Source organism: Borostomias antarcticus, assembly GCF_949987555.1.
Source record: "Borostomias antarcticus genome assembly, chromosome: 26".
Taxonomy (NCBI): Eukaryota; Metazoa; Chordata; class Actinopteri; order Stomiiformes; family Stomiidae; genus Borostomias; species Borostomias antarcticus.
The window spans coordinates 7,456,890-7,483,871 of NC_140259.1; the positions used below are offsets into that span (position 1 = coordinate 7,456,890).

General features: G+C 47.6%; 4 protein-coding genes across 5 annotated transcripts in view; 2 read left to right on the top strand and 2 right to left on the bottom strand.

Annotated features, from left to right (window-relative positions):
* The window catches only part of LOC311326303 (AP-1 complex subunit mu-1-like), a 28,632-nt gene extending 22,822 nt beyond the window's left edge, over positions 1–5,810 (bottom strand). Inside the window, exons 1-6 of one of the 2 annotated variants that reach the window (XM_084459182.1) lie at positions 5,680–5,810; positions 3,943–4,099; positions 2,879–2,946; positions 2,358–2,488; positions 1,374–1,521; positions 250–376 (exon numbers count right to left, since the gene is read on the bottom strand). In XM_084459182.1, the coding sequence (XP_084315308.1) occupies positions 250–376; positions 1,374–1,521; positions 2,358–2,488; positions 2,879–2,946; positions 3,943–4,099; positions 5,680–5,721 (673 nt within the window). In that variant the 5' untranslated portion in view covers positions 5,722–5,810. Of the gene's footprint in view, positions 1–249; positions 377–1,373; positions 1,522–2,357; positions 2,489–2,878; positions 2,947–3,942; positions 4,100–5,462; positions 5,551–5,679 lie in introns of those variants that run through there. The other variant, XM_084459183.1, reaches the window with a different exon arrangement.
* A 1,435-nt stretch (positions 5,811–7,245) lies between these two features.
* On the bottom strand, positions 7,246–9,318 carry fam32a (family with sequence similarity 32 member A). Its single transcript, XM_084459195.1, has 4 exons — positions 9,222–9,318; positions 8,720–8,864; positions 7,796–7,849; positions 7,246–7,462 (listed from the first exon to the last, which is right to left on the bottom strand). Exons 1-4 carry the CDS (start codon positions 9,293–9,295, stop codon positions 7,394–7,396), a joined length of 342 nt encoding a protein of 113 aa, XP_084315321.1. The 5' UTR covers positions 9,296–9,318; the 3' UTR covers positions 7,246–7,393.
* A 358-nt stretch (positions 9,319–9,676) lies between these two features.
* Positions 9,677–11,429, top strand: mrpl54 (mitochondrial ribosomal protein L54). The gene is made up of 3 exons (XM_084459236.1): positions 9,677–9,864; positions 10,304–10,460; positions 10,979–11,429. The coding sequence occupies exons 1-3, from the start codon at positions 9,705–9,707 to the stop codon at positions 11,109–11,111; spliced, it is 450 nt and encodes a 149-aa protein (XP_084315362.1). The 5' UTR covers positions 9,677–9,704; the 3' UTR covers positions 11,112–11,429.
* A 2,214-nt stretch (positions 11,430–13,643) lies between these two features.
* Positions 13,644–26,703, top strand: malt2 (MALT paracaspase 2; the record flags this gene model as incomplete). Its single annotated transcript, XM_084459106.1, has 14 exons — positions 13,644–13,780; positions 14,118–14,284; positions 14,679–14,809; positions 15,267–15,417; positions 16,717–16,901; positions 17,309–17,405; positions 19,279–19,482; positions 20,355–20,532; positions 20,640–20,714; positions 23,661–23,788; positions 24,513–24,662; positions 25,249–25,406; positions 25,687–25,824; positions 26,239–26,703. 14 exons carry the CDS (start codon positions 13,644–13,646, stop codon positions 26,701–26,703), a joined length of 2,364 nt encoding a protein of 787 aa, XP_084315232.1.
* Between the last annotated feature and the right edge of the window lie 279 nt (positions 26,704–26,982).

The following is a 26,982-nucleotide window of genomic DNA, read 5'->3' on the forward strand; positions in this document are numbered from 1 at the left end:
GACACTGATGCCACCTTCTGGTCAAACCAGTCGCATACTTCTACTTTTTACTACTAGTACCTACTACAGGTGCCACTACAAAGTACGTACTTTGCATGCAGTAAGCATATACACGGGACATTAGCTTAGCTTTTAAATTGAATCGGGGATCAATGAAGTACTACCTACCTAATACTCTACTGTTATGTATGTTTGCTTGGACTGAATTGAAAATTGGAGGACAGGACCATTTAGAATAGGGGAACTCACGGCCTGTGTTCTCAAACAGAACCTTGTCGTTGAGGCCCAGACGCAGCTCTGGCATCCCGGAGAGGAACACGCGCATCTTGACGGAACCCACGATCTCACTACACAGAACGTTTCCGTTGGCACTGACCTGAGAGAGGGAAAAAGGGGAGGGAAAGAGACGGTGAGAAGTGTTGACCGCGCTCCCGAAAACACTCTGAATACTCCCAAACTGTATTCTGTACTGTATTCTTTAAAGTCGCACTGAAATGAAAAAAGCATTCTGTCCCATTTTGGTTCACATAATTGGTCATAGTGTTCACCTATTCAACGATGAATGCCAAAAAAATTACAAAATTCTACTTTTGTTGTAATCTTATATCAAAGTATATAATTTCTTACTTCCTGGAAAACGGTAGGTCACGTGCAGTGACGACAACAGGTACCTTAGATTTTAGGCCAATAATCTCACGACATCCACCCGTCAATCAACGCTATCCTTCTATCGAATCTCTCTAAAGTTCTTAAAACCCGTCCACTTGTCAATGTTCCAATCAAATTCCTCTAAACACATGTCCCCCCCTCATAGCTTGTTTGCGTCGGAAATACGTCAAACTACGGAAGTTAGATGATCTCAAACGTCCGTTTCAGTGCGACTTTAAAGCTTTCTCCCTCCCTCTCTTTCAGAAAACTGCTTCCCAGCAGAGCACAGTCCAGCGATATTATATCAGAAGTTACCTCAGGAGATGGGGTGGGGGTACAGAAGGTTGTAGTTTCAGACTTTTTTTGCAAGGCAGAAATTCTCCAGTATGAATAAACCAGACAGAACACTACAACAATCCTCCCTCCTAAGCACTTATTGTATTGTATTGCACTGTACTTTAGATTGCTATTCTTGCACTTTGCCTTCAGCACTAGATTATGCTCTCAGTCACTTGTTTTAGAAAGAAGATGCACTTGTGAGTTCTGGTGAGTAGTAGTACATTGGCTCTTCTTACGTTAAATGCAATTATTGTTAGTCGCTTTGTATAAAAGCGTCTGCTAAATGACTGTAATGTAATGTAATGTAATGTAATGTAGAACACGCGAGGAGGAGAGACGGAGAGAGGGACCGGTGAAAACAACAAGACTCGGGGGCGGCTCCTCACCAGGAGGTTGACCGACTCGATGACGTCGAGGAAGACCTCGTTCTTCCTGTACTTGATGCCCTCCGACCTCCAGGACACGGCGTTGGTGACGGTGGCGGGGGGGCGAGGGGCGCCCGTGTCTAGCTTGTGCCCCTCCTGGGTGATGTACCTGGGGGGGGGGGGGGGGGGTGAGGTTCAGAGTTCGGGTTAGCAGCTGATATGCCTGGGGAACCGAACGGGACACTTAAGACGCATCAACCTGACGGTGCGCCAAAAAACAGCAGGCAGCCCACGGCGACGGGTGGGTTGCATGTATTTGGTGAAGGTAGGCAACCACACCTCATCCTGCCTCATGCTCAACACGGGAGCACCCCAGGGCTGTGTTCTGTCCCCACTACTGTACTCCCTGTACACGCACCACTGTACAGCCACCTTCGACTCCAACGCCATCGTCAAGTTTGCCAAACACAGCAGTGATGGCCTGATCACCAATAATGATGAGAGGGCCTACCTGGAGGAGGTGAGGCTCCTGACCCAGTGGTGTTCGTCAGGGGGCCTAGATTTGAAAGGTATTTGCACCCTCCTTGTAAAGGTGTTGTGAATGAATTTCAAGTCTCAACAAAGTGTTCTGTTTTCCCCCTTGACTGTTGTTCTAAACTTTGTAGTTCGTTCTCATAGATCAGTCTGTTAGAACTACAAATTCTTCCCTGTGTGACATCACTTCCCTGTCCTTCATCGTGAAACTATGTCACTTTCTTTTCACTGTATAACCTATCGACCTCGTCCTCATGTGAACTCACTCTGCCTGGATATCACTTCCTGTGCTGAGTCCGACTCTGCAGAATCGTAACAGAATAAAACTATTGCCTTTGTTTAAAACCAGCTTGACCGACCACTCGCGTGCTCATAATTTTAATTACCAAGTAAAAATACATTAATAATCTCAGACTAGGTTTTGTTGAGGTTAAATCATGCTTTCAAGGCTATTGGATAGAGGATATGTACTCTCGCAGGATCTTGCTGTCGGTGGTCTGGGGGTAGCCGAAGTCCATCAGCTCGTCCATCAGCTCGTAGATGATGACAAAGTTGTCTCTGATGCTCTCCTCCTCCAGCTCCTTAAAGTACTCTGAGAACACCTGCGAACACAGCATATCACGGCCCATGACGTGGTGTCTGTTCCTTCACAACAATCTATCAATCAATCAATCAATCAATCAATCAATCAATCAATCAAAGCTTTATTTGTATAGCGCATTTCATACCCAGAGGCAACACAATGCGCTTTACAGAGAACAAGGGAGGTGGTCATACGACCCACTCTCTACATATACAACACCCTGGTGATACTGTTGTAATGGCACTGTGTTACTGCGGTATTTTTGAGTTGTGTTTTCCAGTAAATGTACATTCTTAAAGTGCGGGAATATGGGGAGAAAAAGAAAAAAAAAAAAGAGAAAAATACTAATATTTAAATATTAAATATTAAATTAAATATTTAAAATAATGCAAAGAAAACAGAAAGTCACCTGGATTATTTTGTAGAGGAAAGAGAAGACCAGGGACACACAGGCGTTCTTCTTAGACGTTGCGACAACTGATGGAACCGGAGTTAAGTAGTCAGACGATGGTAACAGGGAAAGGACATACTGACTAGAGTCTACCTGAAAAGAGAGACCTTGTGACAACCTCATGGCCAGATGAGGTGTAATAGATACATTATTATGAGTGTATTCTCTGTTCCAGACGTTGTGTAAAGTGAACAGCTGTGCCCTGACCCCCTATCTCCAGGCCTTCTAATCGACTTTATGGCAGGAGACCTCCCCAGGGGTCCCCTCCTCCAAACTATCTTTCATCCCTGTCTTTGTTCACTTGAGCTGTTGTCACTCCAGATATCTTTCATCCCTGTCTTTGTTCACTTGAGCTGTTGTCACTGTGTCACTGAGAATTGGCTAGTGAGGTATTTGCTTGCAGGTATGGTCACACCCACACTGTTTAAAAATGCTCTGTTTTCCTGAAAATCTTTGCTCTTGGTGGATGTTCCTATTCTCTTTGAGCCCGACTTTGCAAACTCGTAACTTATCTGGAATAAAGGTAACCAGCTTGGACTTTCAAAGATGAACATTGACATTTTCGACTACTCTTTTCTTAATTATTAGAATAAATCTATAACAGAGGCCAAAGTCAGCCTACCCCACCACCACTCCCCTGGACCAACAGCTGATCACTTGACACTTTGAGCACCTTGTCTATACAATAGACAAGGGACTCTGCACTACTGTACGCTTGAAAACTTGAACCAGCACCCGATAACACTTGAACAATTGAACACTATGCGTGTATACTGTTAAACTTTGGACTTCTTGTAATCCATTTTAGACTGTATTTTTGTACATCTTATTCTTAATTGTGTGCTTCCTTGTTATTACTTTGAATACTGCTGCAGTGACCATAGAATTTCCCCCTGGGATCGATCAATAGATCGATCAATCAATCAATCAATCAACCAATAATTGAAGCTTCACCTTCCCCCAAACAACATACAACTCCATAAAATCACCCAAACCGTGAAGAGACCCAGGCAGAAGGATACGGTACAGGTTGTTGTGTTTGATCCACATGAAGCGCACCCCTCCGTGGGCCAGGATGGGCGACAGGTTGCCCTCTTCCTCCTTGTCCATGAGGATGGGCAGGAAGTGCTCCACCTCAGACGTGTCCACATCTCCACGGTAGTTACGACAGATCAGCACCTGAGGGAGGACACACAAACGTAACCTTGCAGAAACGTCCTTCTGTGCACAATCGCTCTCGATATCCCACAATATAGTTTCTCTCAGGATAACCTACACACATAGGCGGCATGTAGCTCGGGAGGTAGAGCGGCCGACTGGGGATCGCAAGGTGACGTGAAGCACCACGGAGACACCGAAAAACACAAAAAGGCTGCGACACAGCACCAGGGTCAAAGGCCGCGACACAGCACCAGGGTCAAACAAGCATCGTCGGCCTGATAGGTAAAGGTAGACCTGGTTCTGTCGTTTAGAGGGCAGAGGCACGCACCTAGACTCCATGGTGCAGCCGGTTAAAAAGTCAACTCTTATAACTCTTATTTGAAATGAATCTAGGCCTATATGATACTGATATATACTAATATATATGATACTGATATATTTGATACTGATATGACTAATATGATACTGATATATACTAATTTATACAGATATGACCGTTCAATTTCAGTTCAATCCCTCATGAAATACAATATATATATCTTATCTTATCACTATAGCTTACAATTAGAATCAGAATCAGTTTTTATTATTAAAAAAAATTCTTTATTTAGTTTTTATAATTTGCCACCACCACCGCCTCCTCCTCCGAGCCATGGAAGAGGAGAGAGAGAGAAGAGGACATCTACCTCTCTCTCCCTGACTCTCTCCTCTCTCTCCCTGACTCTCTCTCAGTGGTCCAGAGAGAGAGAGAGAGGAGAAGGAGATACCATCTTGACATCTCCTCCTCCCCCCCTCTCTGGCCAGAGAGACGGAGAGAGAGAGAGAGGAGGAGATATCAATCTGACATCTCCTCCTCCTCTCTCTCTCTCTCTGGCCCACGAGAGAGAGCCAGGGAGAGAGAGGCAGAGGAAGACGCCCCCCTCTCTCTCTCTCTCTGGCTGCTCTTCCTCTGTCGCTCTCTGGCTTTTATACTCCTCCTGGCTCTCTGTGACGTCACGCGCTCTGTGACGTCACGGTTTGTAAGGCTCTTTTGACAAAACCACTTTGTGTGCGTCATAGAGTTCTAAAATCACTGTAAATCACTTGATTGGCACTTTCAGACAGGTGTGATGAAGGTGCTATTGCAAATTAAACCAAAAGACTGAGCTGGGGAGCCCACCCACGCTATAGCGGCATATCTCAATAAAGACTTTGTTGCCATAAATTAGCTGGCTTATTCTAGCAGGCAATTCTAGCAGCCAGAACAAATGTTCTGACCCACTGTGACAAATGTACATTTCCAATAAAGTCAGGGTGGGACTGTAATGTAACAGCATTGTCACGTTATTTAATTACATCGTAGTTACGGATTTCAGCAGCAGTGACGGATACGTCCCCTTACCGTCTCCCTGAGGTCTTTTAATTATTTTGCGACTGTATAGGCACGTGTCAGCTAGGTGTCAGCTAGGTCCGCTGTTGGTACCGTCGGCAAACCAACCAAACTACGACCAATATGTCCCGTCGGCTTTCCGTACTGTGCTAGTAGGGATAGCACCAGCTAGTTATCGATTTATTATCCTATTAGCTATTATAATAGGAGCTGCTTGCCCTCTTCTTACCTTGCCTTTCAAGTCCAACACATACACCGCACTTGCTGACATCTTCAGTCTACGGGGCGTACGAAGCGGTTTAGGTGAAATATGTATTTGATAAATAATAATTAGCTTCTGTTAAAAAACAACAAAGCTTTTGGCTAGCGGAGCGGTAACGTAGCATTCACCTAGCCAAAATACGGCCGCCATATTGGTCCGGTACCGCTGTCACGTGACTACCGCTCTCCTCAGTAGTTTCAGTCAGTAAAAGTAACCCTGCATCAAGATACCAGAATATAAGTGGAAACAAATCATTTTGTCTTTGAACTATCCACAACAGTCAAGTAACATAAATAATACATAGATAAAATAAAAAATTACAAAGTGCACAACAGCAGCATCCAACAGTTTTAGATGTATCTATCAGCTAACAACTATATATCTATAGATATATATCTATTTATCATCGTTCACTTAAAAGAGCTGGCACATAGAGCAGATTTTGCTTTTGTTTGCTTTGTCTGTGTGGATGTTGAGATCTCTTCTGTCTTCCGAGCCAATCCCTCACTTGTCACCTTCCCACCTCAGTCTCCCCCCATCCTCACTTGGGGAGGGGCATGTCCATCCAGGTGAGGGGCGTGTCCATCCAGGTGAGGGAGAGGCTCCCAGCATACCTCTGCTTCACACCTCAGCCATCTCTTCTCATGCCCTTTCCTCCAGCCTCCCCCCTTCTCCTGTGCTTGCTGTTTGCAAAGGCCACTAATGTTACCTTGCATACTTTTTAATATGGCAGGCAGGTTCCTATTCTGACCAAATTCTAGGCTAAGTGCTAACCATAGCGATAACACCCAGCCTTACCTAACCCTAACTCTTTGGGCACTTTATCATATCTCTTGTGCAGCTCCAGTGTAGGCTAATCTAGGTACATGTAGACTACATGCTGTGTGTGGGGCCCCAGGTCCTATGGGACCTAAATGTTGCAAAAATAAAAAATAACTGGATCCCTACTAACGTCTTAAGTTACCATTAAATGAATACCATACAAGGAGCATCAAGAAAGAAGAAATACAGTTTAAATTATTGGTCTGTTGCTTCCTTTAGCACACTTCATCACAGGGACACAAACCCTCCCGAACTGAGCTCAAACACGCCTGGCGAGTGTCTTCCTACCCTTAGGTGTCTTGCTCGGCAGGAGATTGGTAGTCTAGTAGGGAGCTAGGTAGTTTGGTTTCCTTCAGATATCTCAAGTCTGCTGTATACGGAGGCCTTGGCTGAGAGAGAACTCACTCTCTGGCAGTCTAGTCTCCACTGCTCTGGACTCTCTAGTCTGGTGCAGCCAAAACAACTCACAGTGAAGCCTGCTGACACCGTCTGACTGGAACGTGTGTGTGTGTACCTGTGTGTGTGAATGTGTGCGTGTGTGTGATTATGCATGACTACCATGAGTGAAATACCACCAGCAACATTAGAATAAATAACTTATTCGTAGGTGGTATCCAGATGAAAAAGGGAGCACATATCAGCTTAACACCTTCCATTATCTAACCCAATCTGCAGATATAACCAAAAAAGGATTCACACAAACAACCACAATGCAAAATAACAGTTGAACACTTTAATGAATACAATTAATCAAACGTGTATTACGTAGTATGTGACAAGATTTGCAGCAAGCTTCTAAATGTAAAACATAAAAGCAAAAATTAAAGGGGGGAAAAGGGGGGAAATACTCCGGCTCTGTTCACTTGGTCCAGCTGACCTTGGGGATGTCGTAATGTTCGGTCAGTTTGTCCAGGTGTCTGTTGAAATCCTGCGAAAAGAAAGAAAAAACTCACAGGACAATCCAATCATAAAGACACAGGACAAGACACCTAACCCCAAATTGCTCCCAATGAGCAGGTTAGCACCTTGCATGGCAGCTACCGCCATTGGTGTGTGAATGTGTGTGTGAATGGGTATATGAGAGGCCATTGTAAAGCGCTTTGAGTGCTGCTAAGGTGGAAAAGCGCTATATAAGTGCAGTCCATTTACCATTTATCCAACATCTAAAGATGGTGGGCAGTCTTTGCTCCCAATCAGCGACCCCCCCGCCCTCACCAGAATGAGCCCGCCCACTACCTATGTAAAGGTAACCATATCTCACCTCCACTCTGCGTTTGTGAGTCTTGGATGCCTTGTTCAGAATCCTCTCCATTTGCTGTAAGAAATGAGAATGGGATTATGGCAAAGTGTCTAGAAGGTGAAGATGCAGAGGCTACAATGAATCATCTACTCTATAACAACACATTTAGTCTCCATCTACGTACAGGTAGGCTATATGCGGCTGATTGATGTCCACGATTATCTCGAGAACTGGACCGTATGAAGTTGACATTCGGCAGGTGTACAGTATTTCTTAGCACCCTAGGGTGTGCAGTGTCGCCTGTGAAATTGTATGGATCAGTGGTTCGCGATGGGCGCCGTCCATTGAAAAGTAGTTCCATGTGGAAGGATACGCTCCCATCCAGTGCTACGAGCAAACCTATTCGCTTATTAAGTCTGACTGAATCACGCGCAATTTCATGATCCAACTGCTCCTTCAGCTCAGATCCCAAACGCAAAGCCTGTTTAGTGACAAACTTTTGAGGATTAAAAAAAGGTCTAAATTGTTTCAACACCAACAGAGTGAATAGTCCATCTGTTCAGTATTATCGAATGACCCCTACATCACAACTGAATACCAGGATCCATGATACCAAGGGGCAGTTTCCAATGCTACCAGCAGCTAGCTAGCTACAGATAGCTCACAGTGAGTTCCTTCAGATAATGTGCAATGTGGTCATATGTAACCAGATAATGGCACATATGACAACAAGACAGCACGTTGGCAGCTCAGTGGTCGGCACTGTCGCCTCACAGCAAGAAGGTACCCGGTTCGAATCCCGGTCGTTCCAGGTCCTTTCTGTGTGGAGTTTGCATGTTCTCCCCGTGCCTGAATACTGGACTCTGTAAAGCGCTCTGGGTATCATGAAGTGCGCTATATAAATCCAACTTGATTGATTGATTGAAGACAATTCACACAACCCACCCTCTTCTCTTGCATCTTATCGAAGGCCATCTGAGCGGGGGTTCTCTTGTCCACGTATCCCTTGCTGGCCTCCTCCTCCTCGTTCTGGTTGGTCAGGATCTGCTGCTCCAGACGCTGCTTCCTCTCCTTGTCCTTCTTCTTCTTCCTATGGAGCAGATGGGATGATGAATGGATGAAGCAGTGATGGTTTCTCTCATCCATGCCAGGGATGAGAAGAAACTTGGGCCAGTTGATTACAAAACACAGTAGTATGTAGGACCAGTGCTTTTATAATTTTCTGATGTATATGTTTTATAAAATAAAAACACCTAATATAATGTTACATAGCTAGGATTGACATTTTAAACTGTATTTTTTATAAATGGCCAAGCTAATAGTTAGCATAGCTAGCCACCACGTTAGCACTAGCTAGCTACCATCCCACCTTTTACAGAGCTAACATTAATAATCCAAAATGATGATTATCGCTCTACAACACACCATCATCAACGAAAAGACTTACTTTTTACCCGATGACACAGCCCCCAATCCTTTTAATTTCAGAGAGCCTTTCTGTGCTGCCTCGTACTCTGACATCTTGGCTACGTAACGTCGTGTACTCTTCTTCTGCTCGTTGTTATTGTTGATTCTCTGGAGTTGCAACTTCTTCTTCGGTAACGGGAAGGTTTTAGGGCGGTTTGTCCTCCTGAAAGGTGCATTACCGCCACCTGCTGGACCGGGGCGAGATGCCCACGAACAGACATACCAAAAAACTATACGGGAAACAAGGGGAATTAAACCCAGATCCCAAACTAGCCAAACGAATATAAAGACAGCAAAAATAATACTAATAATAATAAATACATTAAAAAGTCCACCCGATTGGAGTGGAGGCTATTTCAATTGCGAACATGCAGTATGTTTTTCATCCAGAGGGGGGCGGTAAACGGACTCTTTACTTTAGAGGTTACCGGAAAAGAAAGCATGCGAATGGCAGCACGCATGGATGTGTATTTTGTCAGCTAACCTAAACCAAACGATGGCAGGGTTTGGTCTGTTTCGATCCCTGATGCCAGTGAGATGCCTCGCAACCAACACTCCGGTGGGACTTTGTATGAACAACTTGCTGTTTAGAGTCCAGGCGTGTGGATACGCCAAGAAAGCTGGTAAGACAGACGTCGTGGCTGTATAAATTAACGTTAGCCCTTAATTGACCTTCATTCAATTCAATGTTTCTCAGTAAGGCATGAAACCATCGCAGGATATCAGTCCTCAGACATCTGAGATTGACCAGCCTCTGAGATGAGAAGTCTATTTTCTGTGTGTGTGCTAATTTTGCTACTTTATAGCTAACCTCCTATCTTAGCTGTGCGTTTTAGGCCATTTAGACATAACCTAAAACCTTGTTTTGCCACATTGTCATTTGAAAGATGCATCTGAAGTTTTTGTGTCTCGAATTCATCTCTCTTCCTGTTTCTGTGCTCTGAGTCCCGGGAGCTTTTCCACTGTGTCACAATGTTGACATGAGGCTTGAGGCAGGATCCTGTGTTTTCACGACTTCATCCATCCACCCTGTTCCTTTTGCTGTCTCCGTCTCTCTTTCAGTGGCCAAAGGGAAGGGGAAGGGCCAGGCCAAGGAGGCCCTGGGGGGCCCGGAGGTGTGCAAGGACCCGGTGAGGCTCACCTCCCACGCGGTCGGAGTCAACATCCTCAAGACGGGAGACGACCCTCAGTTACGACCTCGCCAGGATTACCCAGACTGGTACAGTATGAGCCTAATGGGGCTTTCTCCGCTATGGCGCCGTACTGGAATCCGTGCTCAGGCGTTCTTAATAGACGTCGCTGTGTCCCATGTCTCTTAATAGACGTCACTGTGTCCCAGTAGCCTATACTATACTAGTAATTAAACAACTCGCAGTAACCTACTCTAAATTGATAAGATCAATCACACTATTAATAAGCGCCTGAGTACTGTGAGTAAGGTGACTTTTACTATTTAAATCGTTTTAAATCGTTAATAGTTTTTTAAATAGTCAAATAGTCTGTGTGTGTTTTTAAAATCTAATTATTTAAACCGTATTTCCTCACCAACTAGCAGAAGCGGTGTTGTGTAGATGGATGGATCTGTCTGCCTGTCTGCCTGTCTGCCTGTCTGCCTGTCTGTCTGTCTGTCTGTCTGTCTGTCTGTCTGTCTGCTGTTAGTTACTAATGCGTAATTACAGATTCTATTTAAGTGTAGCCTGAAGGTAACCCACCTGTTTGTTGTGGCCCCTCCCCCAGGCTGTTCCAGCTGGACCTGGGCCCGACCAAGAAGCTGAATGACCTGGAGCCAGACAGCCGAGAGTACTTTAAGCTCCTCCGCAAGGAGCACATGCGGCGCTTCAACAGGCTACACAAAGGGAAGAGGCTGTAGGCCTGGAGGACGCATGGCGTGCGCTGGACCACGGGGAACCCTCCTCTCTGGGTCCAGGCGTCCGTGAAACCTCCTCTGATCTCCACTACCGCAGATCTGGGCCTGGTGTGAGACGAGGCTCCTATTAGAGGTTCTGATTTGGAAACCGCCTCTCCTTGGACTCGGTGTTCTGGAAACAAGTGGACGTTGGCCCATAGGAATAATAATGGCTTGTTTGAATAGTGTGAAATGGTGCTCAGTGCACACATTTCCCGTCTGATGACACCTGATCAAACACCTGGAACAGGAAGTGGATACAATTTTATTGCGTACATTTTCAAATAAATACAACTATCTGAGATGTTTGCTTGGGATATTATTCACGCACTTCTTCTTCGTATTGATTATACTGTGTGGTTATTGTCCAATAAAGAGTGTAGTTTATTAGCCTATAACCTAGCCCTAGTCTCAACACCAGACCCATGAGAGTTTTATCACTGATACACTACGTAAGCTATGCTAACTACATTACTGCATGCTGCGGTCTGGGACACTTCATGCAAAAATCTGGTGTTCAAATCCTGGCAATTTATGGGTATTTCGGCGACACCAATCAGTAACGACCTTCACGATCAGCCACTCCCACCCGACCAGCTCCGCCCATCTAATCTGGGCTAGTGTATATACTAGCACTGCTCATACTGTACACATAAATGTAGCACAGTGCTGTACAGAATAAATAAAAACAGTTAAATACAGGACAGATATGGTAAAAGAGAAGGAACAGTAAGCAAAATTGTGAGTATAAACCAGGCCAGGTCCAGCCTGGCTGATGTGCGTGGATGGCTTGTTTCTGTTCAGGACTGGTAGGATGGAAGCTAGTCATGCCACTGAAATGGCTGTAAATTGAAATGACATGAAATTATGTCTGATAAATATATATACCTAAAGATAGGTCTTGTCGCCTGGACACATCAGTTCTGATGTTCCTAATCCAGCACAATAAGAGATAGCCAGTTAGCTCATGAGCTCACAACAACTAGCAGCAGCTTCCATAACATTAATGGTAGTGTAGCGGTCAGTGGCTAAAGCAGTTACACTGTAACGTGAGCTATTTTTCTGCAATTGGTTCAACTTTCTGGACAAAGCATAGGGATAAAAAGATTGGAGTGAAAGGATGAACATGTGGAGGTTTGGGCTATAGTCCCATAAAGTCATCCCCACCGGGTCTTGAACCCCAGTCTCCCGGGTGGGAGTCCAATGCTCTGACCACTACTCTACTTGTGCAGTGGAGATCAGCAGGTTGGTTTTAGTGTCCTTCTTCCAGTCCCCAGTGTGGGTTGGGGTTAGAATAAGGGTTGGACTTGGGACAGGATCTGACCTATAAGGCAAAGGGTAAAAGTTGGAGTGAAAGGATGAACATGTGGAGGTTTGGGGTATAGTCCCATAAAGTCATCCCCACCACCGGGTCTTGAACCATTTCATCGGTGGACGCTCCTGCCGCGTGTGTGAATCACCTCTATTATGGGCTGTGCACGGTTCGTGTCTGACACTTTAGTATGCTGTGCTCCTATTGGCGGGATGGGAGGTGAAAGTATACTTCAGCAGCAGGGGAATCATGGTTGAGGTCATGCAAATACAGAGAAGAGGAACAGAAACGAGAAGCAACCAGAGTTCATATCGGAAGATGAGTCGCTGAGAGTGGCACCACACTTCGGAAGTCCATCTCTAGGAGTTCTGATTCCGGGATCAGGCTCGGTTAAACTCGGATAAACTCGTCGGTCTAAAGTCTTTCTGTTTCTTTTTTTTCGCTCATCAAAAACATCGTCAAAAAGGAAGAGCGGATTGGGCTTTATAGATAAATATACTCATCACCTTTCCACCTCATTTGCAGACGAGGGAAGTAGACTACTTTGGGTTTACACTCCGGAAACAGCTGAAAAGAGGTATAAGCACGCATTTCCATTTACAGTAACCTAACCCGACAGTAGTAAGGCCTATAGTATATGTTGGCCCTATGGCCAAATATTGTGATTCGGAATGTGTCACACAAGTTCCTTTAATGATAGTTAAACCTGTTATGCTAACTTAGCCCATTCATTTTTGTTTAATCTTTATCTATCTGCATTATTGTAGGATTTGTAAAAATCAATTTAGCCTATCCATCCACTGTACATCTAATGTAGGCTACTCGTCTACATAAATGTATTTTCGCTTACACACATACTGTAGCCTACCATTCACTCAGTGTAGTGAGATCCTTGCCCTGACTGGCACTAAGAGCTGCTCAAGCCAGAGAACTTCTGTTACAGACCTATCAGAATCAATCAATCAATCAATCAATCAATCAAAGCTTTATTTGTATAGCGCATTTCATACCCAGAGGCAACACAATGCGCTTTTGCCATGGGCTTGATGAGAGCTAGTAATAGCTCAATACTGTAGAGTCACTACACTAAACCAACATCATACCATCATAGTCCTGTTGTTTATGTGCGTTTCTTCCTCAGGAGGTCAGTAGTTTGAGGAGAATCAGAAAGAAAGTGGTCTGAGATGGGGGACTGGACGCTGGGCCTCGACACGCTAAGCGAGTCGTCTCTCAGCAGGCTAGCGGAGCTCCTGGACAACCCCACCTGTGGCTGGAGACAGCTGGCCAGTCTGGCCACTGAGCTGCCACAGTTTAGCTGCAGGTGGGAACTTTTTGCTTCTCCTTTTTTCTGACCTTTTTTTGAGTCTATACCTACAGTAGGCTTTAGGCTACCATGATGAATATTGTTGACATTGTCTCATGATTGTGCTGTTTTGAAATGGCAGTTCAGGTCCCTGTCACCAAAGCTGCGTACGTTTAGTTTGAAGTGAACCGGAGCTTGTGAACTCGGGTTCCACCATAGCCTGTCGTAACCTGCCAGCCTGTCCCCTCTCTCAGTGAAGTGAAGCTCAGTGTGGCTGACGATGAGGCTAGCTCCGCCATGCTAGCGTGTCATGCTAGACTGACGGTTGTTTTTGGGTCCGGCTGATTGTGCGCAGTGAGAAGGAGCTGACGAGCTGCTCCCTGCAGGTGCTCAGCCCCATGGGCAGCCCCGGGCGCCACCTCCTGGCACGGCTGGCCGACCGCTCCTGCCCCCTCGGCTTCCTGCTGCGCTGCCTGAAGAACATGGACCACCGGGGCGCTGTCCAGTACCTCACCACCACGGGTACACAGACGCGTGCCAGCACGCAGGCACACACTCAGACACAGACACACACATATAAACACACACACATACACACAAACATTTCATAACTGGAAAATTGTGTGTGTGTGTTTGCACGTTTGTGTTTGTGTGTGTGTTTGCGTGAGTGTGTTTGTGTGTGTGTTTGTGCGAGTGTGTGTTTGCGTGTGTGTGTGTGTGTTTGCACATGTCTGTGATTGCCTGTGTGTGCATGTGTGTGTGTTTGCATGTGTGTTTGCGCATGTGTGTGTGTGTGTTTGCCTGTGTGTGTGTGTGTGTTTGCACGTGTCTGTGATTGCCTGTGTGTGTGTGTTTGCCTGTGTGTTTGCGCATGTGTGTGTTTGTCTGCCTGTGTGTGTGTGTGTGTGTCCTGTAGTGTCAGAGCAGGTGAGGGTGCTGGAGCAGCCCCAGGCCCAGCAGGGTCCGGAGGGGGGCCGCGTGGTGCTGACCTGCCGGGCTGGGGGTCCGACCCAGTTGAGCTACCAGTGGTTCAGAGGCAAGCAGGAGGTCAGCTCGCTCATTACTCATTACACTAACTATTCACATTTACTCAAAATTAAATAAGTTGATATATAGTTAAATAATTATGATAATTATTATATAATAAATAAATTATTAAATCAAAGTGTAAATACAGCATGTAATCTTGAAAAGATGTGTGAATTGTTTTGCTTTATTTTGAAAATCTGATTCCACAGTTATATATAGTATTGTACTTCAGTTTTCATAAAAGAGTACTCTTATTTCATAATACAGTATACACTAACTGCAAGTGTACACTACAAGTTGGTAAGGAGGGACTGCCACAATTGGGAGGGTAATATCAGCGACCCACTCCCTCTCCTAACCCTAACCTGTGGTAAACAAAACGTCCGTAAAGATGCTGTCTGGATCTTAGTTTTGGGTGCAATGATGGAATGAAAACTGTGGAAGTGTGTTCCAACCACGTTTCTTTGTTGTCTAGATCTTTGGTGGGTGCAGTCCAGAGTTGGTGCTGTGCCCTTTGACCCCTGCCCACCAGGGTCCCTACATCTGCAGGGTGAACCACGGAGACAGCTGTGTGTTCTCTCAGTGGGCCCTGGTCAGGATGGTTTGCTCCGCAGGCCTCAGCCCAGGTATGTTAACTCACCGGCTGTAGCTCAGTTGGTAGAGCGGGTCGTTCAATGATCCAAGGGTCAGTGGTTCGAATCCCAGCTCCGACTGTCCACATGTCGAAGTGTCCTTGAGCAAGACACCTTACCCCACATTGCTCCCAATGAGCAGGTTAGCACCTTGCATGGCAGCTACCGCCATTGGTGTGTGAATGGGTGAATGAGAGGCCATTGTAAAGCGCTTTGAGTGCCGCTAAGGTGGGAAAGCGCTACATAAGTGTAGTCCATTTACCATTTACCCTAAAGCTTTGACCACCCACCTCACATCTTGACGTTATTTCATTTAGCCTGCATGTTGTGGAGTTCAGTGCCTGATAGCCGGATATGGCTGATACATATGGCTGGGTATCGATTCGAATTTCAAGAATCGATTCGATTCCGATTCACAAGGTTCAGAATCGATTATCACGATTCAATTCGATTCGATTCAATATCAATTCGGTTAGTGATACTAAAACACTAACCAATGTTTTTTTTAGCTGTAACCTTAATTACAGGACTGCCAAGTTATGCAACACATCAATACTAGGGCTGGGTATCGATACTGTTTTCCAAAAATGAATGAATGAATGAATCATTGATTGAATGAATGAACTATTCATTTCCTTTATTTATTTATTCATTCATTCATTAAATAAAAGATCGATTTTGGGATTCATGAATCGATTCTGAATCATTTGATTCAGAATCGATTCTGAATCAATGAATCGATTTTTTAAACCCAGCCCTACTGATACATATGCCTCACCCTTCAATGTGTTGAAGGGTTCTGAATGAGTGAATGAGAAGCCTTCATTGTAAAGCGCTTTGGATAAAAGCGCTATATAAGTGCAGTCCGTTTAACATTTATTTACTTATTTACTTACATACTTTTAGAATATAATAATTGAATAATCCCCATGGGACAATTCCCTTGTAGCACATGAAAACATAAGACACACAACAACACAATAAAAAAACAGTGCATCTGCATCCAGAGATAACAGCCATTTTCAGTTCATAATCAATTATTATAGGGTCTATCTCTGCTCTTTGTGAAATATACCAGGATGTGTAACTCAGGACCGCTGTCCCTGGTCCTGTCCCCTCTCCTGTCCCCTCTCCTCTGCCCTGTCGTATCTTGTCCTGTCCTCTCTCCTGTCCGCTGTCCTGTCTTGTCTTCTGTCCCCTGTACTGTGACTTGTCCTGTGTCCTCTCCTATCCTCTGTCCCCTCTTCTGTGTCCTGTCCTGTTCTGTCCTCTGTCCCTGGCGGACTGTTTCAGGTGCCGGCGGTAACTTCCTCCCCTCAGCGAGTGGCCTGTGTATCCTGCAGCAGCCCCAGGCCCAGAGCCTGTCGGAGGGGGAGCAGCTGTATCTGGACTGCCTGGCCAGCGCCAACCCCCCGGCCCAATACCAGTGGTACCGCAACCAGGAGCCCCTGCCACAGGCCCAAACACACACACTCAGGGTCAGTGGTCTCCGCTCGTGTGTTATCTGCAATTTATTGAGCTTTCCCACCCGCCTTGTTTAGTTCAGCTGAATGGAACTCTGGTTCGTTTTCCCGCCTTTCTCGTTTGGGCTGGTGTGAACTAGGCTTGTCACGGTTGTTACCAGTGTTACTCTGTGTTACTCTGTGTTACTCTGTGTTCAGGCATACACTGTGTATTCACCGTTGTTTCAAGCCCCCACCGTCATTTCACCTATTTAGTTAATTTTGTGTACAGTGAAGATTGGCTATAAATTGATACAGTATTGTGTTGAGTGCACATGTCCATGCATTGTGTGTGCGTGCGTGCGTGCGTGTGTGCGTGTGTGTGTGCGGGCATGCGTGTGTGTGTTTGTGTGTGTGTGTGTGCGTGTGTGTGTGCCCTGCAGATCCCACGTGTGACCACGGCAGACAGAGGTCAGTACAGCTGCAGGGTGTTCAACCTGTACCACGAGCTGTGGAGCGACAAGGTCATCGTCAGCATTGGTGAGAGCTAAGCCATGGACAGACAACTATTGGAAATCAATCAATCAATCAATCAATCAATCAAGGGCCCTGGGTTGCCACTGTATTCTATCAAAATCCTATCATGTTTGCATGTAAAACAAAATCTGTGCTTATGTACAGTAGTTGGACGGAACCAATTTCAACCAATAATATGATATCCACCCTCAATCTTCAACCTTCAGCAACACACCGCTAAGATTCATTATTTGGCTAGTTAGCAACTGCATGGCATGTCTTTGGGTGTTCGCATTACGTTAGTCATTTAGCTGAGACTTTTTTTTAATCTAAAGTGACTTTCAATAAATGCATTTAACATAGGAAGTTAGTGTACTACTATTCACCAGAACTCATGAGTGCATCTCCTTTTGAGTTACTAAGAGTATAATCTAGTGTTTAAGTACAAAAGCAAATAACAAAAAAAAAAGACAGTAGGTGTTTAAGAGGGACAATCCTGGTAGTACTTCTTGAAGAGGTGAGTTTTGAGCCTATGGTGAAATATGAGCAGTCCTGATGTCGGGGGGCAGTTCACTGTGTGGCCAGGACAGAAAAGAGCTTTGACCATGTCACAACCTCAAACCTTGTTCCATCTCCTAACTGTAGCAGGTAACAGGAAAATGTGTGTACATCTAGACCCTCATATTTCTAATTTGTCTCCTTCCTCTTACTCCGCCCGGCCCTGACCCAGTGATGTGCAGCAGCTAGAATTTACTATTATTGTTTTTCACACTGTGGATATCTAGAGGTCCAAATACATCCTGACTCCCCTAGCGTAAATAACTTCCTTGTTTGTGGTTTTGCAGGCCCCAGCTCTCTCTCACATGCCTCCTGGGCAGAGGTGGATCATAGCTTCGGTATGACGGCACCGCCAACCCCCGCCTGTCTGTCTGTGTAACCCCAACTCTGCCTGTCTCTGTCCAGCCCTGTCCCTCTGTCTGTCTCTGTCCAGCCCTGTCCCTCTACGTCTCTCTGTCCAGTCTGACCCTCTGCCTGTCTCTGTCCAGCCCTGTCCCTCTGCCTGTCTCTGTCCAGTCTAACCCTCTGTCTGTCTCTGTCCAGCCCTGTCCCTCTGCCTGTCTCTGTCCAGTCTAACCCTCTGTCTGTCTCTGTCCAACCCTGTCCCTCTGTCTGTCTCTGTCCAACCCTGTCCCTCTGTCTCTCTCTGTCCAGTCTAACCCTCTGCTTGTCTCTGTCCAGCCCTGTCCCTCTACCTCTCTCTGTCCAGCCCTGTCCCTCTACCTCTCTCTGTCCAGCCCTGTCCCTCTACCTCTCTCTGTCCAGTCTAACACTCAGCCTGTCTCTGTCCAGCCCTGTCCCTCTACCCCTCTCTGTCCAGTCTAACCCTCTGTCTGTGTCCGTCTCCTCTGGGGCCAGGGTAACAAAAGGTAACCCATCTCTTACGTCTCTCTCAGATCCCATGCCCAACCCTGCCAGACAAAGAACTACTTTCTATGGTGAGTGAGTGTATGTGGTGTATCGGGCAAAGAATGAAGCATAGTCCAGGTTCAGTTGAACCTTTTAGTAGAGGCTTTGGATCAAGAACAAAGATGCAATCAATCAGAAATCTGAATGAGAGGCCATTGTAAAGCGCTTTGAGTGCCACTAAGGTGGAAAAGCGCTATATAAGTGCAGCCCATTTACCATTTACCATTCACCTGCCTTCTCTCTCTCCTTCAACCCCCCCTTCCCTTCACCGTCCTCCTCCCCTCTCCTCCTCCTCTCCTCCCCCCCCCCCCCCCCCCCTCTCCTCCTCCCCTCCTCCTCCCCTCCCCTCCTCTCCTCCTCCCCTCCCCTCCCCTCCTCCCCTCCCCCCTCTCCTCCCCTCCCCTCCTCCCCTCCTCCTCCCCTCCCCCAGCTACTGACAAGGTAGCCCTGTTGATGGGCAACATGAACTACCGTCACCACCGCCAGCTGCGGGCGCCCATGGCCGACGTGCACGAGCTGACCAACCAGCTGCGGCAGCTGGACTTCAAGGTGGTGTCCCTGCTGGACCTGAGCGGGCAGGAGATGCACAGCGCCGTGGCCGAGTTCCTGCTCCTGCTCCACCGCGGCGTCTACGGTCCGCTCGCCCGCCGCGTTGTTGAGTCCTTCGCTTTGGGGCGGAATTGTCTTTTCGGAATGTTTTTGAGTTTGGATGTTAGGAGGATGATTGGGGGACGGGGTGATGGAGGGTGGCTCGTATCTAGGTCCTGGGGGGATTCGATATACCTTCACCTGTGTGTTTACCCTGTCGCCCCTGTCTCTACCCTGTCCTCTCTGTCTCTACCCTGTCTCTACCCTGTCCTCTCTGTCTCTACCCTGTCCTCTCTGTCTCTACCCTGTCTCTACCCTGTCGTCCCTGTCTCTACCCTGTCCTCTTTTTCTCTACCCTGTCCTCTCTGTCTCTACCCTGTCTCTACCCTGTCCTCTCTGTCTACCCTGTCCTGTCTGTCTTCAACCTGTCCTCTCGGTCTACCCTGTCGTCCCTGTGTCTACCCTGTCCTCTCGGTCTACTCTGTCCTCTCTGTCTCTGTCCACTCTGTCTTTACCCTGTCCACCCTGTCTTTACCCTGTCCACCCTGTCTTTACCCTGTCCTCTCTGTCTCTACCCTGTCCTCTCTGTCTCTACCCTCTCCTCTCTGTCTACCCTGTCCTCTCTGTCTACCCTGTCCTCTCTGTCTCTACCCTGTCCTCTCTGTCTCTACCCTGTCCTCTCTGTCTCTACCCTGTCCTCTCTGTCTCTACCCTGTCGTCCCTGTCTCTACTCTGTCCTCTCCGTCTTCACTGTCTTCACCCTGTCCTCTTGTCTTTACCCTGTCCTCCCTGTCTTTGCCCTGTCCTCCCTGTCTTTACCCTGTCCTCTGTCTTTATCCTGTCCTCCCTGTCTTTACCCTGTCCTCCCTGTCTTTTCCCTGTCCTCTCCCGGCTCCTTGCGTCCTCCACCTGCTCCAGGTCTGCTGTACTTCGCGGGTCACGGCTATGAGAACTATGGGAACAGCTTCATGGTGCCCATCGACGCCCCGGCCTCCTACACCTCGGAGCACTGCCTGTGGGTGCAGGACGTCCTCCAGAGGATGCAGGAGAGAGAGACCGGACTCAACGTCTTCCTCCTGGACATGTGTCGGAAGAGGTATCCTTCTCCTCCCCCTCCTCCTCGTGTGCGCCCGTGGTGTGTACGATGTCACGGCGGTATTACTGCACGTTTGATAATACGACTCATGTCTGTGTTGTCCCGAGGAACCTGAACGATGACATCATCCAGCAACCAGGACCGCTGAAAGTGACGGCAAACATTGTGTTTGGTTACGCAACGTGAGTCGTCTGACCTGAGTGTGGCTACTGTTCCACCTCCTCCTCACTGTTCCACCTCCTCACTGTTCCACCAGCTTCTCACTGTTCCACCTCCTCCTCATGGTTCCACCTCCTCCTCACGGTTCCACCTCCTCCTCATGGTTCCATCTCCTCCTCACTGTTCCACCTCCTCCTCACTGTTCCACCACCTCCTCACTGTTCCACCTCCTTCTCACTGTTCCACATCCTCCTCACTGTTCCACCTCCTTCTCACTGTTCCACCTCCTCCTCACTGTTCCACCTTCACACTGTTCCACCTGCTTCTCACTGTTTCACCTCCTTCTCACTGTTCCACCACCTTCTCACTGTTCCACCTCCTTCACACTGTTCCACCTCCTTCACACTGTTCCACCTCCTTCTCACTGTTCCACCTCCTTCACACTGTTCCACCTCCTCCTCACTGTTCCACCACCTTCACACTGTTCCACCTCCTCCTCACTGTTCCACCACCTCCTCACTGTTCCACCTCCTCCTCACTGTTCCACCTTCTTCTCACTGTTCCACCTCCTCCTCACTGTTCCACCTCTTCCTCACTGTTCCACCTCCTCCTCACGGTTCCACCTCCTCACTGTTCCACCTCCTCCTCACTGTTCCACCTCCTCCTCACTGTTCCATCTCCTTCTCACTGTTCCTCCTCCTCACTGTTCCACCTCCTCCTCACTGTTCCACCTCCTTCTCACTGTTCCACCTTCTCCTCACTGTTCCACCTCCTCCTCACTGTTCCACCTCCTTCTCACTGTTCCTCCTTCTCACTGTTCCACCTCCTTCTCACTGTTCCACCTCCTCCTCACTGTTCCACCTCCTTCTCACTGTTCCACATCCTTCTCACTGTTCCACATCCTCCTCACTGTTCCACCTCCTCCTCACTGTTCCACCTCCTCCTCACTGTTCCACCACCTTCTCACTGTTCCACCACCTCCTCACTGTTCCACCTCCTCCTCACTGTTCCTCCTCCTCACGGTTCCACCTCCTCCCCACTGTTCCACCTCCTCCTCACTGTTCCACCTCCTCCCCACTGTTCCACCTCCTCCTCACTGTTCCACCTCCTCCTCACTGTTCCACCACCTTCTCACTGTTCCACCACCTCCTCACTGTTCCACCTCCTCCTCACTGTTCCTCCTCCTCACGGTTCCACCTCCTCCCCACTGTTCCACCTCCTCCTCACTGTTCCACCTCCTCCCCACTGTTCCACCTTCTCCTCACTGTTCCACCTCCTCCTCACTGTTCCACCTCCTTCTCACTGTTCCTCCTTCTCACTGTTCCACCTCCTTCTCACTGTTCCACCTCCTCCTCACTGTTCCACCTCCTTCTCACTGTTCCACATCCTTCTCACTGTTCCACATCCTCCTCACTGTTCCACCTCCTCCTCACTGTTCCACCTCCTCCTCACTGTTCCACCACCTTCTCACTGTTCCACCACCTCCTCACTGTTCCACCTCCTCCTCACTGTTCCTCCTCCTCACGGTTCCACCTCCTCCCCACTGTTCCACCTCCTCCTCACTGTTCCACCTCCTCCCCACTGTTCCACCTCCTCCTCACTGTTCCACCTCCTCCTCACTGTTCCACCACCTTCTCTGTTCCACCACCTTCTCTGTTCCACCTCCTTCTCACTGTTCCACCACTTTCTCTGTTCCACCTCCTTCTCACTGTTCCACCTTCTCACTGTTCCACCTCCTCCTCACTGTTCCACCTCCTCCTCACTGTTCCACCTCCTCCTCACTGTTCCACCTCCTTCACACTGTTCCACCTCCTCACTGTTCCACCTCCTCCTCACTGTTCCACCTCCTCCTCACTGTTCCACCACCTTCTCACTGTTCCACCTCCTCCTCACTGTTCCACCTCCTCCTCACTGTTCCACCACCTTCTCACTGTTCCACCTCATTCTCACTGTTCCACCACCTTCTCACTGTTCCACCTCATTCTCACTGTTCCACCTCATTCTCACTGTTCCACTTCCTTCTCACTGTTCCACCTCCTCCTCACTGTTCCACCTCCTCCTCACTGTTCCACCACCTTCTCACTGTTCCACCTCATTCTCACTGTTCCACCACCTTCTCACTGTTCCACCTCATTCTCACTGTTCCACCTCATTCTCACTGTTCCACCTCCTCCTCACTGTTCCACCTCCTCCTCACTGTTCCACCACCTTCTCACTGTTCCACCTCATTCTCACTGTTCCACCACCTTCTCACTGTTCCACCTCATTCTCACTGTTCCACCTCATTCTCACTGTTCCACTTCCTTCTCACTGTTCCACCTCCTTCTCACTGTTCCACCTCCTCCTCACTGTTCCACCTCCTTCTCACTGTTCTTCCTCCTCACTGTTCCTCCTTCTCACTATTCTTCCTTCTCACTGTTCCACCTCCTCCTCACTGTTCCACCTCCTCCTCACTGTTCCACCTCCTCCTCACTGTTCCACCTCCTTCTCATTGTTCCACCACCTTCTCACTGTTCCACCTCCTCCTCACTGTTCCACCTGCTCCTCACTGTTCCACCTGCTCCTCACTGTTCCACCTCCTTCTCACTGTTCCACCTCCTTCTCACTGTTCCACCTCCTTCTCACTGTTCCACCTCCTCCTCACTGTTCCACCTCCTCCTCACTGTTCCTCCTCCTTCTCCTTCTCACTGTTCCTCCTCCTTCTCCTTCTCACTGTTCCACCTCCTCCTAACTGTTCCTCCTCCTCCTCACTGTTCCACCACCTCCTCACTGTTCCACAGTTTGTCTGGTTGTGATGAAAGAGATGATGACAGCTCACCTGATGAGGTGCTGACCACTAGGACATTATGGCTTGGAAAGACCGCACACCCTCTTCTCTTCCTCCATGGCTCTCTTGATGAGGCCCAGGAGTGTGCATTTATCTTACAATTGTGTCTGTTTTTTCCCTTATCGGGCGTGTCGGTGTGCAGGTGCGTGGACGCCGAGGCTTTCGAGGTGAACAAGGACGACCTGTCCAACGGCATCTTCATCAGCTACCTCAAACAGCGCCTCCAGGAGGACGAGAAGGTCACCGTCATGCTGGACAGAGTGGCCGAAGGTAGGGAGGAGGAGAGGTCTAGTGTTGCTCTCGTCTTCCCCCGCCCGATGAGATTGTGGTTCTTGACACAGTTAATTTCCCCCGTTGCCAAGTACATTTAGCTTTGTAGATTAAAAAAAAACTTGGTGTCTCAGGAAAAGAATAGTCTATTCTACTCAGGAGCCTGTCTACTCTGTAAATCCACAGGGTTCAGATCTTGAGGCATTTAGTAGCTCGGATTCATATAGAGTTTTGAGGTTAGGTGCATTGTGGATACAATTATCATTAGTTATAGTCATTTACATTTCAACATGGATCAGATAACTCTTTGTAGTTCGATCATGTTGGATGGATCAGAGATGGAGAGTGGCCTGGTCATGTGTCCTGGTCATGTGTCCTGGTCATGTGTCCTGGTCATGTGTCCAGCGTGATGAAGTTAGTCATGTCCTTATGGGGAGAGTCTGTGGGGATCAGTTGTAGATTTGACTGCTGAGCTCTTCTGCGATTGTAGTTTGGGAACCTGCTTAGAGCCTCACACTTGAGACGGAATGGCTGAATAGAACTTCTTAATGAATTAATTCGACAAATACAATGCCACAAGCAAAATGTGCACAAAGTGTTTGTGAGGACATCACTAGACCTCCCAATAATCCTACCTACTGAATACTCAGATTCGAAACTCATCATCCGTACATCTTTTGATCTGTAATCATCACCTGAACATCGCACCTGTGTGTGTCCCCAGACATGGGTGGCTGTGTGATCACGCGTGGGAGGCAGGCTCTGGAGCTACGCAGCAACCTGTCGGAGAGGCGGGCCCTCACAGACCCCATCCAGAGCTGCGACTACTCGGACGCCGGCCACGCACGCAACCTGCAGTGGGCCATCGCACACGGTCAGCTGTAGTAGTGTCTAATCCAGTGTCCAGCAGACCTACTGTGCCCTGTAAGACAGGGGTGTCCAACAGACTCAGACTATATATATATACACACAATTATATAATTTTGAACACAGTTGTGGTCAAAAGTTTACATACACTTGTAAAGAACATGTATGTCATGGCAGTCTTGAGTTTCCAATAATTTTTACAACTCTTATTTTTGTATGATGAGTGATTGGAGCAAATACTATACACGAAATATCACAAAGTTTGGTTCTGAATTTATTATGGGTCTACTGAAAATGTGACAATCTGCTGGGTCAGAAATATACATACAGGAATATGAATTACAATAATTTGAACTTAAATTTATGTTGAACTGTTAAATTTCAAATGTTACATTTCACATTCAATCATTTGAAGGTTATTTAAATCAGACACTGATGGTGCTTGTATTGTACCTCTTTATAGGCATATTTTTTCCAACCAAAAATGTTTTGCGCTGCTAAAAGGGTACTTGGCTGAAAAAATATTTCACAGGAAGTACATTATTGAAAAAGTGTGAGAACCACTCATCTGACCCACGTGTGTCTCTGTCCAGTCCTCCCAGAGAGTCGAAACCTGCACTTTGACTGTGGAGTGAATGTACAGCTCGGCTTCGCTGCTGAGTTCTCCAACATCATGATCATCTACACCCGGATCCTGGTGATGCCCGACGACATCACTTCCTGCTCTGCCCACGTCACGGATCTACCTGAGGTCTGCTGGGGCATTCAGAAACATTATTACGTTTCCAAATTAGTTCTGTAGTGCACAGTGACTTGCATTCAGGGAGTGTATAGGCTAGGTTTTCAGTCAATATGAAATGTGCATATTAGGCGACCCTTCATGGGGTCGCGACCCCTGGATTGGGACGCCCTTGTGGAATTCGATGTGCCACCCATTGAAGTCGGCCACCGATGGGCTGCTCTGCCAGCTGAGCTACACGGGGACACTCGCACGCTTCACATTCACACTGCGCTGTTGTGTCTCACGTCAGAGTCTGGACATCGATATGAAAATGAGCAACCGGGCCAGCCTGGTGGAGACGGGCAGCTTGCTGCTGACCATGGCCAGCCTGCCGTCGCCAGAGCTGTCCAGTCTCTACACCCGCATCCGCGGCCTGCAGAGACTCAAGGTTAGACGCACACATCTGAGAGCGGTGGTGTGGTCCAAGGTGTAAGGATGTAGGCTGTGCGCAAACATCAAGACCCTCTTTTCAGTAGTGTATTTGAGGGTATACAGTACGTACGTAGGTACACACAGTATACCGACTTCTTTATCCATGGACACAGTACAGTATACCCACTTAATTACCACAGATATAAAAACAATATAATTTCTGTAAATTATCTTTTAGAGTAAACCACCTCTTCAGTTAACACCACACCACTGTTGTTTATTATTCTGTGGATGATGAGTAACGTTTACTCGGATGGGTGGGTGGATGGATGGATGGATGGATGGATGGATGATTGATTGATTGATTGATTGATTGATTGATTGGTTTTCACTGAATACAAGGCTGTCTCCTGTCCCATTCCCCCTGCAGACAGAGTTGACCTTCACTGTGTGTCTTCAGTATCAGTACTCCAACCTGGACGAGGAGGTCCAGGAGATGCAGACCATCAGCGTGGGCAAGCCTCTGGTGTCCAAACTCAACCTCCACGAGCCGCGCCTCCCATCCTCCTCCTCCTCCTCCTCCATCCCCCCTCACTCCAGCCTGCCGGAGTCCTCCTCCATTGGCTCTGGACCCAGCCTCCCCACCTCAGAGACCTCCTCCAGTGGTTCAGCCTCTACTAACTGGTCGTATTACAACCAGTCAGGAGGAGGAGGAGGTCACGGTCCCTCCTCCTCCTCCTCCTCCTCCAGTGTCAACCAGCCAGAGGAGACGGACGGTCCCGAGGCGCTGGGCTCCGACGCCCCTCAGCCCCTGACCGCCAGCCTGCCTCCTCACGGACATGTTGAGGGACTCACCTGCAAGTTCAGCAACATGTACCATTTCCACTCTTGTTAGAGCGCATCGTATGCACGGTGAAATGTGTCATCACATTCCTTGTGGTCAGGAGTGAGTCATGTAGTCAGCATTGCTTTCTTTTCTTTTCTCTAGTCTGTGCGTGTTAACTTATTGTGCAACATTTTTACATAGCTTCTATAACATCACATAAAATCACAATGCTCATATTTATTAAAATGCTTTGAACTATAACTGGATCCACTCCAGGCACGATGGCCGATGTTTATTTTATTTTTATTCCCCCTTTTGTGCCAGGGAAACAAATAAATGATGCCTGCT

Coding starts and splice junctions, on each gene's coding strand:
- fam32a (XM_084459195.1), bottom strand. CDS start 9,295: ATGTCAGAGTACGAGGCAGCACAGAAAGGCTCTCTGAAATTAAAAGGA. Junction 8,865..9,221: donor GCTGTGTCATCGGGTAAAAA/GTAAGTCTTTTC, acceptor TCTGCTCCATAG/GAAGAAGAAGAAGGACAAGG. Junction 7,463..7,795: donor CTCACAAACGCAGAGTGGAG/GTGAGATATGGT, acceptor TTCTTTTCGCAG/GATTTCAACAGACACCTGGA.
- mrpl54 (XM_084459236.1), top strand. CDS start 9,705: ATGTGTATTTTGTCAGCTAACCTAAACCAAACGATGGCAGGGTTTGGT. Junction 9,865..10,303: donor TGGATACGCCAAGAAAGCTG/GTAAGACAGACG, acceptor TCTCTCTTTCAG/TGGCCAAAGGGAAGGGGAAG. Junction 10,461..10,978: donor CGCCAGGATTACCCAGACTG/GTACAGTATGAG, acceptor CCCCTCCCCCAG/GCTGTTCCAGCTGGACCTGG.